This window comes from Epinephelus lanceolatus, chromosome 12, assembly GCF_041903045.1.
Source record: "Epinephelus lanceolatus isolate andai-2023 chromosome 12, ASM4190304v1, whole genome shotgun sequence".
In the NCBI taxonomy this organism is placed as follows: domain Eukaryota; kingdom Metazoa; phylum Chordata; class Actinopteri; order Perciformes; family Serranidae; genus Epinephelus; species Epinephelus lanceolatus.
This window is the reverse complement of record NC_135745.1, coordinates 4,202,161-4,219,379: the sequence shown is the minus strand read 5'-3', so window position 1 is coordinate 4,219,379 and position 17,219 is coordinate 4,202,161. Positions and strand designations below refer to the sequence as shown.

General features: G+C 39.5%; 1 protein-coding gene across 1 annotated transcript; it reads left to right on the top strand.

Moving 5' to 3' along the window:
• Positions 1-920: 920 nt before the first annotated feature.
• LOC117271440 (dnaJ homolog subfamily B member 6-like) lies at positions 921-16,728 on the top strand. Its single transcript, XM_033649589.2, has 8 exons — positions 921-1,165; positions 5,163-5,269; positions 10,474-10,583; positions 10,745-10,810; positions 12,506-12,616; positions 12,834-12,983; positions 13,103-13,310; positions 15,798-16,728. Exons 2-8 carry the CDS (start codon positions 5,205-5,207, stop codon positions 15,901-15,903), a joined length of 816 nt encoding a protein of 271 aa, XP_033505480.1. The 5' UTR covers positions 921-1,165; positions 5,163-5,204; the 3' UTR covers positions 15,904-16,728.
• Positions 16,729-17,219: the final 491 nt, after the last annotated feature.

Here is a 17,219-nt window from a genome sequence, read left to right as displayed (position 1 = left end):
AGTACAGCCAGAATATTCGCATTTAAAAAAATATTTTACGGTCCACAAATCATGTTTATGTTTTGAGTTTGTGTTTTGGTCTGTTGCGCCATCCACCGCCGTCTACCAGTCACGCAGTCAGTAGAGTCTCAGCATCAGTCACAGTTACGACTGAGCTATAGCAGCACGGCAAGCAGCATTAGCAGTGTCCCGGTACATAGCATTAGCAGCCAGCTCCTCCACTGTATCCCAGCAGCAGCAGCGTTAGCGGCAGAGAAGTCGGACTTGCTCGAATGGTCCGCTGGAAAACCGAAGATCAAGGACGCGGTGACGCGGCCCTGCCACGGCAGCCGTCCGTGGGCAAACAAATCAGTCTCCAGCGTGCCACTGTCCAGCAACCTCGAATCTGTATGGGAGGGGGGGCGGACACGACTCGCGGCAGTATTTTGAATTTGAGTGCAGTAACCGTTTTGGCCACATTCTTACATACACCGCCTTTAAAAGGTTAGGCTGGCCAGTAATGAGACACACCAGTGCAGGGCAGATGCAGCAGCATCTGTAATTACACATCATCATGTATTAGTTGATTATATTTTGTATTAATAATGTAAATCTTCAAAAATAACTAAAGCAGACAAGTAAATGTGGTGGAGTACAATATTACCCTCTGAGATGAACAGGAGTATTAGTAGCATTAAATTGAAATCGAAACATCATAAATCAGTTAATATGGGGGAGAGAAAACTTTTGGGGGGGTAAATAATACGCCAGAGTGCATAAAAAGCATCAAAATAGAGCTTGTTCCATGAAAAACCAAAAAAATCCCAGGGTCCGGGCTAAGCCCCCAATGTCCTCAAATCCGAGAAACGCCCCTGGTGAGGAAATATGTGACGGTGATTAAAATACCCTATGTCAAGGTTGCTGTCCAAGGTGCTGATCCTGGGACAGCCCCGGAGGTGGGAGCGACCTCCAGAAGATGGCAGCAATGCGAGCAGGCAGCTGTTAAACATTTGAGGAGGAGAAGAAGAAGATGGTGGAGTCAGAAACAGGACGTTGCGTCTAATGTGAAAACCTGCAGATTGCTGAACATGAATAAACCTGTTTAGGTTCTGACACAACCTAAATAACAGGCTGTCTGTCTGACCTCCATATCTGCTGAGAGCACGGACAGCTGGACTTGAATTGGGTAAGAGCGTTTGACAACACAGCTACTGTGGCTACTGATGTTGACTGCTGAGCAGAGCTAAGCTAACGCTCTAACGTTAACCAGCTTACGGTAGGTTCGTTAAGATCAGCAGCTACAGCCAAAAACAAAACCAGCTCAGTGAGATAATGATCTTCATTGGAAACTGTTAGACATCTTCTATCTTTAAGCTGTGCTGTAAGTAGTTCCCGTTAACGCTACCGTTCAAGGCGCTTTGTGTTTATTAATGTTTGCTAGCTAGCAGGGTCACAGAGTCAGTCATAAAGCTGAACCGGGATGTGTCGCCGTTAGGTTTACACGGTTGGTGTTAAGTCATTCAGTTAGCTAAGTCTTAGTTACATTTCTTCAAATTAACGATGTATTTGACCTTAAAGTTTTATCTTGTCGTAATGAATCAGTAAACAGACACAGTTCAGTTGTTATTCCATGCCCAGCATCTCTACTGTGGTTATTGTCAGTTGTTGGTACAACAGTCAATATGGAGCATCCATACTACAGAGAGCTCTAGGGCTGAGAGGAGCTGTTGTACTTAGTTGTAAACAAGACCAGGATTATTAACGTTACAGAAAAGTTCTTAAGAAAGTGCATGTGATTGATGTAAGCATTGTGGCATGACTTTGCTGCAACATTTGACATGATTCGCATTGTGTAAAAGCATTTAAAAATGATCTCCCTGTAGTTAAGGGCTGCAGAAATCTTTAACCTGTATTGCACACACACACACACACACACACACACACACACACACACGCGTGTGTATATATATGTGTATGTATAATAAATTCCAGTTTCAATGTACAGTAGGGTTGCAAGGTATAAGGTGATAGAAAAGTTGACAGTTATCATACCACGTACATTTACTTATCTATTGTATTGTAAAACAATGCAACTGGACGGAGAATCTCCCCTTTATTTTAGTTATTTTCAAAGCGGAGACTTTTTTTTACACATACTTCCATTAAAGAAATGTTCACAAGTTTCATTTATAATAATTAAACATTTGCTCAACTAAAAATAAGCCTTCCATTTTCACTCCTTAAAGGGTCATTCTGACTGATACTATACATTTTGTAATACCATGATATGATAAAGCTGTGATATTTTCTGAGACAGTTATCATGCCGTGAAAATCTCATACTGTTGCACCCCTAATGTACAGTCATGGCAACATTGTAAGTATTGGCTCTAAAATACTTAAAATCTCAACTCATTAGTGCACCAAACTTCCCACGCATCACAGTGAGCCTTATGTTAAGTTGATCAGTGTACAGTACTGAGCATTTTGATAAGAATAGTGTTGATGCTGCATACAGGGATAACATAACACTGTACATTAGTACATTACATTGTAATAACATTATAAACTGTATATGTCATCACAGAATTATGCAAACTTTAACTAGTGTGCAGTTGTGAGCTTTCTGAAATTTAAATAGCGTTTGCACTGTATACAATGATTGACACATAAATACAATATGGTAACCAACAAGACAAATCATCATCTACAAAGAATCCTGTTGAGTTTAAGGACATTGACAAAGTCATCAAAATTTGGTTCTTGAGTGTCCTCATTGTCCTCTTTGAATCAGTTCCACCTTTTTCTTTTTAGCTGCTGCTTTAGACCAGTTCAGACTGACTCTGTGTACCAGAGGCTCCATTATATCCCAGTAGCTACAAAGGAGCCTTTGTTAAACACATGCACATTAAAATGAAACAATGTAAGAAGAGAACATCTCTCTCTTTGGTGGAGCTGCACATGGCGCAGCTGGGAGAAGTTTACCTAGAGGGTCTTCTACCAGAAATTGATTTCTTGGGTAAGGTTAGGAGAAAAAAGTGGTGGTTTTGGTTAAAATGAATACATAGATTTCTGTCAGAAAGGGCTTTCTGGGAGGAAGCCTGTAAGGAAAAACTTCTCCCATGTGCACTGACAGCACAGAGACATAGGCAACCTGTGATAAGGGGGCACAAGTAGACTTAGTTATAACAGATCACAAGCCAAAATGTTGCTTTACTTCACACATTTTATCATGTCCTATCCTACATTTTCAAATTTGTTAATTAAAATGTAGGGCTGGATATGAAAAAAATGAAAAACCACAATATTTTTGAACAAATACCTGGATATTGATGCTGTGATGATATTGTAGAATTGACTGGTGCTTTCACAAAATACTTGAACATGATGAGATTAATGCAACTTTTAAAACAGGACAACACTTAGCATATTACCATATCCAAAATCTAAGATGATATCTAGTCTCATTTCACATTATCAATATAATCTCTTGCCCTATTATGTTCTATTGTGTTTGAAACCACTATCACAATATTAACAAAATAGTTTTCCAAAATATAATGTATTATACAATGGTAAATGTATGCCCAAAGTCACATGTACAGTAATACAAATGATGTTCAGCCAAATGAACTTTGTTGCACTGTTACCAAACACTTGTAATGTGTAAAACACAAATTGCAGTAACTCCCTATATTAGTTTTTAATCACATTATATTGTCAATTCTAATATTCTTTTGGATCTAGCTCTTCTTAGTAAAATCAATACACTGATATTGTTGAATATATAGATTATGTAATATTAATGTAATACTCCACTAACATAGTTGTGCCCAGTATTAATTTTTAACTATTTAGATTTAGTCTTGAGACAAAAATGCTTGTTAGTTTTAGTCACATTTTAGACACTTTTATCCTTCATAGTTTAAGTCGATGTAAATTCAAAACATTTTTGTCAACTTTTAGTCATTATGTCACAAATAATTCTCAGACAACAAGGATTTGTACCCAGGTTCATTGTAAACTTATCTGACTTATCCATCTCACTGTTTAGATGCAAAAACTTACTTAATTAAAGATCTTTCTTAATCTGCAACATGTTAGTCTGGAGATTTAAACTCATGTCCTCTCACAGAGTTAGTGATTAAAACTAAACCCTCATCTCTGTCAGAGAAATCTGATGTGAGTTCAGACTGTTTACTTATAGCACAGCTACACTGACAGATAACTGAGACTCCTACCTGCCTGTCAAACAGCATCAAACCATAAACCTTCAGTCCTGATCTGAGTGAAGTCCTGCAAGGATCAGCTGTGAAGTCCAGCAGCTGGTGGCTGCTTGCTCCACTGCCATTAAGCGGCTAACAATCAGAGCTGCTAACAGCCACCGCTGCAACTAACAAACTCCACAAGTCCATTCAACAGCTCCACCATCCATGGTCAGACACACATGGCTGATTATTTACGGCTACAGCTCACACCACACACCAATGGCTGATGCTGCTGCAGTGTGACTGTGTTTTTGCTGGCTAATGAAATATGATGCAGACTATTTACTGGAGTTTACAACCCTGTGGCATTTTAAGATAATTGTAAGCACGGCCATTCTTGGCTTTCAGTGTCTGATAGTCCACCAGTAACATTTTCGTCATGTATCATCAACAAAAATGAAACATAGATTTCGTCTTAGTTTTTATTATCAAGATCTATTTGTAGCTCATCATCATCTCATTTTCATCATGGAAAAAAAGTCTAAAAAATTAACACTGGTTGTGCCATCACAGAGATGCTGTAAAATAGTTGAGGACAACAGTCCAGTCTGATCTGACACAGGTGATGTTATGCAGCTCATATAGTTCATGGTACTGACAGTCACGAGTGCTGTGTTGGCATTTGGCTGGCAGGTATATTAGTTTAAAGCTACTGTCTGTGTAATACTAGCACTGTGCATGTATATATACTGTACAGAAGTGAAGCTTCTGTCTGTTCATGTCATCCATCTTTATAAACAGTCTATGCACTGGCAGGGTTGGAAATTAGCAGCAGATTTGCTTTACTCTCCAGCCAATAAAAACAATGGTAATCAATTGAATTGCTGGGGTAGTTTGGAATCCACCAGCCACAGGTGGACAAAAAAGTTAATTTCCAACCCAGAACACTAGTTAGCAGCTCTTTTTGTTCTTTCAGGTTCATCAGGCTCACTGAAGTTCTTCCCTGCATCCACTCATCATGGTGGACTACTACCAGGTTTTAGGAGTTCGGAGAGATTCGTCCGCAGAGGACATAAAGAAAGCGTGAGTTGCTAAATGTTTTTAAATTTTATATCTTAGCTGTGATGTTCTAAAACACTTCAGCAGATATCTACACAGCAGTTCTATCATCTTGTTGTCCTCCAAAGGCCCCGGCTGGCAGCTGTACCACTAATGAATGAATATCTGTAGGCTGGTCCTTTGGAGCTTCAACAACAAAACTTCTGTGTTAGTTCAAACTAACAGAGTAATCAATCTGCAGCTCACAATTAAAGAGTCTCAAGGGACACATTTGTAAAGCAGTGAGTGGATCTGAGATTTACGGATTCCTGTGCTCAGCGTCTTCAAGCTGCTCATTTTCAGCTCCAGCTGATTGTTTTCTTCTGATGTAGACTCCAACTAAGAGTGGGACAAACGGCACTGTGTTTGAGTTGGGACTAAGTAGAGTAAATCTTTAATGTCACCTGGGGGCAATGTGGCTAGAGAGGTGACATCTGTTATTACTCCAAGTAACATCAGGCTACCTCCCAGTGTGCGTCATTAACTTTAGCTGCCATAAAGAGCTGAGTCTAACAGACAGATATGGGCACATCCTGCTGAAAAGTGTCAGCCAAAAACTTCAGGTAAAGTTTTAATTCTCTTCCGGAGGGCTCACAGATCATGATTTGCAGAGGGATTAAAGTTTATTTTGTGCTAATTCATAAATATGATCATCTAACTTCCCAACTTATTATGTATAATACACAGGACTTCCTTCAACTCTTTTCATGTTCAGCTTTCTTGTTTTATTCACTGTTGTTCCTCATCAATTACTGACAACTTTATTACTGAGCATTTTTTTCACATTTTTTCTCTTTCATCAAACAAAATAAAATCAAGGTGTGACAAACGTAAGATGAATTAACTAACATTGTTCATTTTTATTTAAATGAACTTTCCAATAGCAGTGGAGTTGCTAAATACACTGAAATAAAAGGACCAGATGTAATGAATTTTTCATGTATAACATTTTTAACATCTAAAGGTTTTTATATAAATGCTTTACCAGGGAAAAGTCTCATGGAGATTAAACGTCTCCTTTTCTCGAATTACCTAGGCAAGAGGGCAGCAACAAGTACAACTGTCACACACTACAAAAACAAAACAAAACAAACAAACAAAAAAAAACATGTTATAATGTTATAATGCATAAACAGGTAAAATTTCAGGTAAATCAGGCTCAAGGTTCAAGATTTCTTTATTTGTACCTGAGGGTAAATATGTTGGTGCAGGTGTGAAATTCAGTATTCCAAAACAGGATATGACAGCAATACAGATTTAAAGGACAATTATTACGAAATACATTAAAACAAGTATCTTTAACTATCAAAATAGTATAAAAGTATTAGAACTCTCATGAATGTCATGACAAAGTGCTTCTGCATACATACACACACACTCACCCACTTAAAATGAACATTTTGGAGCAGTCACATTGACCAAGCATGCTACTTTCATGATGCCTTAAAATTGGCTTAAAAGTCTCCATAGTGAATCAGCTCTGACAATTTCAGATCCTTGTGTACATTATTGCAAGGAGATAATGTTCTAACCTCTGTTCTAACCTTGGGAACCATCATCTGTACAACATTCTAAGAACACAGGCCATGTTGATTATTGCATGTGTTTTGTGCCGAAGTGACTAATGGAGACAACATTTTTTGACATTGGTCTAGAGAGAGTGCTGCAGCTGCAGCGGTGAAACAGTAACAGAAACAATGTAATCCCTATGGTATCCCTACTCCCTATCCCTAATTGTGCACCTTTTTATTTAGTCAACTAAAAGTTTGTGTTTGTCACTGACAGGCCCAGATTGTTATCTATAGTGTCTGACAACAATACGGAAAAGACCATACAGAGAAATGAAATTTTTTTGACATCTATTGCACGTCTGTCCGTCCTGGAAGAGGGATCCCTCCTCAGTTGCTCTTCCTGAGGTTTCTACCGTTTTTTTCCCTGGTAAAGGGTTTTTTTTGGGGAGTTTTTCCTTATCTGCTGCGAGGGTCATAAGGACAGAGGGATGTTGTATGCTGTAAAGCCCTGTGAGGCAAATTGTGATTTGTGATATTGGCCTTTATAAATAAAATTGATTGATTGATTGATTGATTTTTCCTTACCTATCGCTGCTCCTGTTTGTTAGTGTGACCAAGTCTTGCTCAAGGAGAAGTCACATTCTGAAATCTTGTGGACTTTGACACATTGTTGCTAAATATTGAAACAGGTAAATATACAGTCATGACATTATAAATCTTTTAGATAAGGCTAAGGCTGGCTGTAGACTTGCTTTTTAACTGTAGGTTTGCGTAGACAATTGGCTGCGTCGTGAATGGAATTTTTCACATACTTGCACCACACGTTACTGCAGGATTCCACTAGAGGACACACCAGAGAATTTAAACCGTATAGAACTTCAAGATTTGCACAATGTAAACAATAAACACAGCAACACTCAAGGAGATGTATTGTTAATTCTGACATCAGCGCAGATCACGGCAGAAAAAGTGACAGCAGCACCATTGTGTGTATAAAGCACATCTAAACAATGGTGAGTTTTTTTCTGTCATTCCACCAACACTGCCCAGACTGTTAATGGGTGTATTACAGCACACATGGCTTAATAGCGATAGTATCAAACACAAGTACACAAATTAGCTTTATTCCATGTTCATTAAAACACCTGGAAAAGTCATGGAATTAGAAAAATAAAAATAAATTGTTACAGTAATCTTCCGAGGATAACCTTCCGCGTGACGTAACATAAGGGCAAATTTAATTTCTGAAGCTATTGACAAAGCATTGCTCTAATATGTGTCAGTGTGCGACAGCGTATTGTTTACCATCACATACATTTTGTAATTTTCTCCCCACAGTCCCTCTCTCTATTAGTGTATGACAGCTAGCTGCAATTATGTTTGAAAAGAGTTTGAATCATGATATGTTTGAAAAACCCATGGCAAGTGGGACAAGACAAGAAAATCATTATGGGTTCTTGAGAAGTCATGAACAACTTTTGAAATTCCGTGCATGTAAATGTGAGGAAACCCTGGTATTACATCTTGTTGGCACATCACGTTAATTTCTGAGAACGTGCACAACCAGTACTCCAAAGGTGTGCAGGTAATGCGTTCTCTCTGACTTTCACCAACGTTTCCATCGTTGTTTTTCCTCACACAAGTCACCTCTAGCAAGATTTTAGAACAAGACTTCTCATTGAGCAACATGTGGTTACACACAGTAACAGGCTGGATCAGCACAAAGTAATAAAAAAACATGACATTTCTTTGTAGGATCCTTTCCATATTGTTACCAGACACAATCTGAGTCTCTCAGTGGCAAAAACAAACACTTTTAGTGGACATACAGTACAGGCCAAAAGTTTGGACACACCTTCTCATTCAATGCGTTTTCTTTATTTTCATGACTATTTACATTGTAGATTCTCACTGAAGGCATCAAAACTATGAATGAACACATGTGGAGTTATGTACTTAACAAAAAAGGTGAAATAACTGAAAACATGTTTTATATTCTAGTTTCTTCAAAATAGCCACCCTTTGCTCTGATTACTGCTTTGCACACTCTTGGCATTCTCTCGATGAGCTTCAAGAGGTAGTCACCTGAAATGGTTTCCACTTCACAGGTGTGCCTTATCAGGGTTAATTAGTGGAATTTCTTGCTTTATCAATGGGGTTGGGACCATTAGTTGTGTTGTGCAGAAGTCAGGTTAATACACAGCCGACAGCCCTATTGGACAACTGTTAAAATTCATATTATGGCAAGAACCAATCAGCTAACTAAAGAAAAATGAGTGGCCATCATTACTTTAAGAAATGAAGGTCAGTCAGTCCGGAAAATTGCAAAAACTTTAAATGTGTCCCCACGTGGAGTCGCAAAAACCATCAAGCGCTACAACGAAACTGGCACACATGAGGACCGACCCAGGAAAGGAAGACCAAGAGTCACCTCTGCTTCTGAGGATAAGTTCATCCGAGTCACCAGCCTCAGAAATGGCAAGTTAACAGCAGCTCAGATCAGAGACCAGATGAATGCCACACAGAGTTCTAGCAGCAGACCCATCTCTAGAACAACTGTTAAGAGGAGACTGCGCCAATCAGGCCTTCATGGTCAAATAGCTGCTAGGAAACCACTGCTAAGGAGAGGCAACAAGCAGAAGAGATTTGTTTGGGCCAAGAAACACAAGGAATGGACATTAGACCAGTGGAAATCTGTGCTTTGGTCTGATGAGTCCAAATTTGAGATCTTTGGTTCCAACCGCCGTGTCTTTGTGAGACGCAGAAAAGGTGAACGGATGGATTCCACATGCCTGGTTCCCACTGTGAAGCATGGAGGAGGAGGTGTGATGGTGTGGGGGTGTTTTGCTGGTGACACTGTTGGGGATTTATTCAAAATTGAAGGCACACTGAACCAGCATGGCTACCACAGCATCCTGCAGCGACATGCCATCCCATCTAGTTTGCGTTTAGTTGGACGATCATTTATTTTTCAACAGGACAATGACCCCAAACACACCTCCAGGCTGTGTAAGGGCTATTTGACCAAGAAGGAGAGTGATGGAGTGCTGCGGCAGATGACCTGGCCTCCACAGTCACCGGACCTGAACCCAATCGAGATGGTTTGGGGTGAGCTGGACCGCAGAGTGAAGGCAAAGGGGCCAACAAGTGCTAAACACCTCTGGGAACTCCTTCAAGACTGTTGGAAAACCATTTCAGGTGACTACCTCTTGAAGCTCATGGAGAGAATGCCAAGAGTGTGCAAAGCAGTAATCAGAGCAAAGGGTGGCTATTTTGAAGAAACTAGAATATAAAACATGTTTTCAGTTATTTCACCTTTTTTTGTTAAGTACATAACTCCACATGTGTTCATTCATAGTTTTGATGCCTTCAGTGAGAATCTACAATGTAAATAGTCATGAAAATAAAGAAAACGCATTGAATGAGAAGGTGTGTCCAAACTTTTGGCCTGTACTGTAGGTCGACAGCGAACATCTGCCTTTGGGGATTACTTTGCATCTTTTGCGTCGCTGCTGGGCCAATTTCAAAACTTGTTGTACAAAAACATGGTAAATTGGATCCAGGTTGAAAAACAGCTAAGCTTCCTTTAATGTGAAGCATTAAGCATAAGCAGTTCATGAGCACAGTTTTTTGTTTTTTCACTGAAGTCTTACTCTTCTTCCTTCTGTCCTCGTGCAGCTACAGAAAGCTGGCGTTGAGGTGGCACCCTGATAAAAACCCAGAGAACAAGGAGGAGGCTGAGAAGAAGTTTAAGGAGCTGTCAGAGGCATATGAAGTTCTGTCTGATGGTTTGTACCACAACTCTCTGTACAAGTCTGCAAATAAACACTGTACAGCAGTTAATGGAGTAAAGCTGATACCAGCAAAGTTTCTCTTCCTTCTCTGGCTCCTCCTGTTACTGACTTTCTGTTGTGGTTCTACTTTGAAATTTTTCTCTTTCCTCTTCCAGCCAACAAGAGGAGCATATATGATCGCTATGGCAAAGAGGGACTGACAGGGAACAATGGAGGAAGAGGTAATTTCCTTTTCAGGAAAGCTTAAAACTGAAATCATTTATTTTTGTAGTCTGTGTGGACAAATGGTTTTAGTTTGAAAGAAAATATTTTTATCAAACATGACAAGTTTTCCAGGTCACTTTTACAGGATGTTTCACTGCATTATGTGCTTTTATGTTTCACTTTTGCATAAAAAACCTTCAGTGGAAAAATTATAAATAGAAATTTTGAAATATTGCAGCTAAGTTTTTATGCTTGGGGAAGGTGGAAAAGTTGGTGTATTGATAAAAGGTAGATGCGACTAAGTGCAATGGTTTCAAGAGGCATCGGTCTGCAGAGCTGGAGAGACACAGTTTTAGACCTGTACATGTACACAGTTTTATGTTGTGTGGACGGAGATTCTTAAATATATTTTAAAGGTTGTTACTGTAAATATAACATCATCATCATCATAGATATTTGTTGGCTTTGGCTGCCGGCTTATGCTAGTGTAGCTAGTTACTTTAAAAGTTGCCTTTTTCCACTTCAAAATGTTAATTTAAAACATTGCTGTCTGTTGATACTTTGACTAGGGTTAATGCTAGACTGTCTTCTGGTCTGGAGGAACAAGTCCGCTTGACCCGAGGGCAGAGGCATGAAACCCTTGGGGACAAAAATGACCAGTGGCCTGGCTCTAAGCCCCTAAGCAGCCTGGCAGTGTTAGCTCGTGTAAAAAATTACTGACAGTTCCTCCACCCTCTTGAACTTGCGCATGAGCATGTCTGAAACTAGGCCTGGACCTCACGCATGCGTATGTCTAAAACTGTGGGTCTGTTGGGGCTCTACAGCTCTGCAGGTTGATGATTTAAATGATGTAAAATCATGACGCACCATCGTTGTATAGGCCACTAGCTCTCTGTGTTCTCTCTGGAGTAGGGTTGCAAATTGTAAGCACTTTCCTTAATCGAGCATTGGTAATATTAACGATCAGTTCCTCGATTTATCCTGATTTAAAAACAACATAAAAACTTAATTCATACACAACAATGTCAGATATGTTTTTTTCCTCAATCAAAGCTTTATTTCTACAAAAACATAATGCATATTTTCTGACAGTATTGCATAGCCTATTAAACATGAAGATGTGCAGGCCTAAACTTAATATGAAGCATATTGAATAACAGATTACATGCAAAGCACGCTCATAAAAATCGCTCAGGCTAATAAAGCCTTACAAAAAAAAAAAAAAAAACGCTCAAACATGTAATGCTGCAACATTAGAAAAGAACGTAAAAAAAATGATCTCAGACTCACAGCGTCCTGATTTCTGTCTACTTGTTCTTGTTGAGGAAAATTAGCATGTCATTAAAACTCTTAAAAACTCATCTTGCAAACAGTTGTGCTACTTCCTCAGAAATCACAGTATTTATTTAATGACAGTGTTTGTAGCAGTTACAGTTCAAAAAGAGTTCTGTGCCTTATACCAGAAAGAAGAGCTGCACACTTGTGGTTGTAGTCTGAACCTTCTGCAAAACATTCTATCAAACAGACTTCTGTCTGACTGCTCTGATAAGATTAGACATTTTTTTTTATTCCAACAGAATTGTAGTGCAGCCTCTGCAGCACTAAGTATTATAATGGTGGGAAATAAAAGCTGACCCAGCAGTTTTGAATAGATTTTGTTATTATTTGTTTCTGCTCTGTGTTTATCACTTTTAAATGACATGCTGTTTCAGGGGGCCATTTCCACAACGGAGATCATTTCCATGAACCATTCACATTCCGCAACCCAGACGACGTCTTCAGGGAATTCTTTGGAGGCAGTGACCCATTTGCAGACTTTTTTGGTAATCAGTCAGTTTATTTGTCACATGAAATCATGTCAGGTACAATTCCAGTGAAATGTAATCCTGCCAGTTTCTTCATTTTGTGCATTAAAATGGTGTAATAATAAATCAAAGTCTATGGTTTGTGAGGTAAGGGGGTTGCAGTCTCAGACATCTGCACCAGTGTTGATTTACTTTACTCCTCACACTCCTTTTGTTTCCTGTCCTGCTCTCTCAGGTGCAGATCCATTTAGTGATGATCCATTTTTTGGCAGTGGCCGGCGGCACCAAAGTCGGGCAAACCGCAGCCACCGGACAGGTGGCTCATTTTTCGGGGGCTTTGTTGGTTTTCCTCCCTTTGGTGCTGGCTTCACACCTTTTGACCCAGGTGAGATGTGCACCAGTGAATATATTAAAAAATATGGAACACACAAGCAGAAAAATCACACACTGTTTGCAAACCACCTGTCTAAATGAGACTCTCTTTCTGTGTCCTGTTTATCTCAGGCTTTGGTTCTTTTGGCTCTATGAGCACCATGGGTCATATGGGTCACATGGGTCACATGACAACCATGGGCAGTCTGGGAGGTGGAGGCTTCACTTCTTTTTCCTCCACTTCCTTTGGAGGAGGAGGAGGTGGAGGAGGAATGGGCAACTTCCGTTCTGTGTCCACCTCCACCAAGATCATCAATGGCAGGAAGATCACTACTAAAAGGTAGATACTAGCCAGCTGGGGTACCACAGTGATTAGAAACTGTGTTTGTAAACTTTTATACTTTCTCTACACAGCAGTACAGTATGCATGGTATGACTTTATTTATTCGTTGCTGTCTAGTAAGGATTAAACGATGTACAATAGTAGACAGACATTAGACATGTAGAAAAACTAAAATTCATCCAGTATTACTGAAATATTAACCAAACTGCAAAGAAGCAAAAAAAAATGCTTGACAGGATAGTTCAGATATTTTAAAATAGGGTTGTCTGAGGTAATTTTCCATAGTCAAGTTATCACATACCATACATGTCAGTCAGCACACCCCCAGTTTGGAGACGTAGGCTGGTGTACTGACCCAGAAGGTAAGCAGTGTACTGCTGTGGAGGGCCAGCAGCAAAATGTATTTTAGCCACCTAAAAACAAAAAAAAAGACATTAGTTTAAGTGTTTGCTATATTTAGAATAATCTCCCCGTGGTACTTTACCATCAGATAGCAATTTCAGATGAGAAACTGAAGCCGTTATATCTCTCTCTAAAGCCAGACTCCTTTTGAGAAAAACAGTGATTTAACATCACTGAACACGGGAGCTACTGGTGCCTCAATTGACTGGTTAGTTTGTGTTATTGTGTGACTTTGGTGTTTTAAAAGATTAGTTCAGATTCATCGAAGTCACACAGTGACTGTTTAGCATGCTAAGATTATTGTTTTTCTCAATGGAGTCTGGTGGCTTTGACAAGAGTATAGATGGGGAACTGAAACTGTTACTGGCTACCCCGTCAGAATGGGCTGTTTGACAGAAGGGTAAAGTAGGTGAAAGTATTCAAAACATAGTGCATACTTAAACACTCACAGTTTTTTTTTAGGTGTCTACACTTCTCTACACTGGGGACACGCTGACTAACATTGTATGTATGCAATACACTTACTACAGATAAGTACTCCATCCAGCCCTACTTCAAAAAATCCAAATGATCCCTTTAAAATCAGTTTAATTAACTAGTGAACACTTTGCATTGAACCAATTGAAAGTAGTTGAGGACATTCTTTTCTGTGCTGCAAAAGCATGGTGGTCATGAGAGCTGAGCACACAGCAATTTTATAACACACAAGCAAAAACAAAATACATCTTCCCCACTTGGACAGCACATACATGGCATGTAGGAAAGAAATGCAAATAGATAAAACACAACAAACTAGGAAACACATTTACCAATTTCACAATACATAAGTGGCACAAAGAAACTTGCTGCAAATACAGAAAACAAGCACAGACAGAAACATTGTAAGTCATACACAACACAATGCAAACTTTCAGGAGACACTAAGAAGTTATTAGACACAAGTAACTGGTAAAAGGCTAACACTGTGTGGCTAATATCTTTAGTAATATCAGAATTATGCAGTCCTTTAAACAAATATCTGTAGCTAATGTTCTCTAACTGAGGAGAGGTCAACTTCAGCAAATCACACCTCTGTAAGGAGCTGTACACATGCCACGTTTTTTGCACCCTCAAATCCATTGTTTTCAATGTAGATGCAAAAGCAATCACATGCCAGAGCGATGCTGTTGGGCACACACCTGATCCTAAGCGGCTGTTCTTCAGGGCGCAACGGCTGTGCCCTGAGATAACCTGGGTTCAACTTATTGAACACAGCAGTGCACACCGCATGTCATGGGACGGGGACCAAACAATCACAGCCGTCAATAGGCCTACACACAAACAGTGCCTAGAAGAAGATCAATCCTGCACTCAGGATTTCAGGTAAATGGGCTATGATACGCTGCTTGTTAGGGTTGCTTAGCAACCTCAGACGCAACCTGCCATCACACTCTTGAAAGCTGTCACAGAAGAGGCACTAGAGTAGCACCCAGTGCCTGACCTCACGTTTTCTAGGTGGTTAAAGACGCGGCATGTGTACGGCACCTAACACCGTCTGTCTTTAAAGTCTGATGGAAACTTGTTCTTTATTTGTTTTCTGAAAGTGCAGTGCGTTGAACTGTTATGGCCACTATAGATATTTTATCTTTCCTCAATGCCAACTGCTTACAGTCTGAATATCCAACATAATGGTTAAAGGTTAGTAGGTGGTCATATTTGTTAGGAAATGTATTTGGGGATCTGGGTTGCTTAAGACTAGTGAGAATTGGAGGCATGTGTCCAGCTGCTCTCCAGCAGTGACTGCTCCCCCCCTGTGGACCAGATGACAAACATCACATAAGCATTGTAGCTCTTTCTGTAACTGTGCTGACATGTTTGAATAAAGCCATTACACAACATTTGCTCAATAGAGACCTTTGTCTGAATGACAAATAAACATCTGTTTAACGGATGAATGAAGCCAGCGATGTTCAAGTTTCCATGTCCTAATCATCAGCTGACAACATGCTTTTTTTTCTTCTGATTAGGAGGATTTGTGCCAGTAAAGACTGGTTTAAACTCACATGTACATTCTCTCCTCTTCCTCACCCTCTCTTCTTCCAGAATTGTGGAGAATGGTCAGGAGCGGGTGGAGGTGGAGGAGGATGGGCAGCTTCGGTCATTAACCATTAACGGTAAAGAGCAGCTGCTGCGACTGGAACACAAGTAAAGACAGAAGCATCATCTGCTGGAGAAGTGTTACCTCAGCACAAACATACCAACAAACTTGAGCTCCAAACAGAAGGAGAAAAAAAGCAACAAAACAATGTAATAATAGTGCTCTACTGTTGTTTGGATGTACATACTTAGGTTGTGTTTATTTCCCCTCATGTCCTCTCCCTGCTGACTCTCATTTGTTAACCAATGATTCAAATCAGACGATTTGGATGCAGACTTTTCTATGCATTTTGTTAATGTATTTCTGAATTGGAGCTGTCCTTATATTTTGGCTCAGGGTGGTGTTATTGTTTCAGTGTTTGGGACCACAGTATTGTTCTAATGTATATGACCAGAATCCTCCCTTCCTCCCCTCCTTATTCTTTCTTTATGTGCTCCACTGTGTGTCGGTCTTTGTGCAGACAGCACACACACTGTGTTCAGAAAACAAAGCATGACTTTGCTTTTTCATCTGAATAGTGAAAAAAACAAAAAGTGTTGAATTTGATTTTAAAAAGTGGGTAGGAATAACTGAAGCATCTTCCCCCTCTCTATTTACTGCTTGTCTAACCTCTTCTTAGTAATAATTCTTTTTTATTAAAAAAAATGCTGGTAGGATGAGTTATGCAATTTTATATGTTCTAATACCAATGTGTTTTCTGTTTATTTAATTATGCATGTACACCTTATGATGTTGAGTCTTAATGTTACAGCTGCATTATGATGCACAATTAATGGAAGGCATTCTATAAATGATATATGGATATAGAAGGAATTTTGTGTACTTTGTAAACCAATAAATCTGAGCTTCATCCTGTTTTCAGGATGCTAAAATCTGGCTGGTCTCTGCTCTGTGAGTCTGTAGCGAGTCACTTTAACAATCTGTTATCCAACTCTCAGTTGTCAAGAGTATCATCATAGGTAATAACTAGGGGTGGGGAAAAAATTGATACAGAATGGTATCACGATATTTTTGTGTGGCAATATAGTATCATCACATGGATGCCAAGTATTGATTTTGTATTCTATAAATTATTGTTTTCCAAATACAACTTAACTTTTGGTAGCCCAGTAGCATCATAAAATAAGTTACTGCAAATAAAAATGACTTAAGTGAGATAAACAGTGTCTTAAGAGCAGTGATAATATTTTACCGTGGGGCCTCTGATGATTCCCACTCGGAGTAGTGGCCAAAGCGTCAGTACTCACAGATACATTAGATCTCATCATCAGGGCCCAGTTGTACAAAAAGTTTAATCTGGATCAGAATGATTTTGAAATCCCATGTTTTGCTATTGCAGATCAGATGATCCATTTTACTTTTGTATC

What these genes read in the sequence shown, in the direction of transcription:
- LOC117271440 (XM_033649589.2), top strand. Translation starts at nt 5,205, where the DNA reads ATGGTGGACTACTACCAGGTTTTAGGAGTTCGGAGAGATTCGTCCGCA. An exon ending in GCAGAGGACATAAAGAAAGC is followed by an intron (nt 5,270 to 10,473) that starts GTGAGTTGCTAA and finishes GTCCTCGTGCAG; the next exon opens with CTACAGAAAGCTGGCGTTGA. An exon ending in AGGAAGATCACTACTAAAAG is followed by an intron (nt 13,311 to 15,797) that starts GTAGATACTAGC and finishes CTCTTCTTCCAG; the next exon opens with AATTGTGGAGAATGGTCAGG.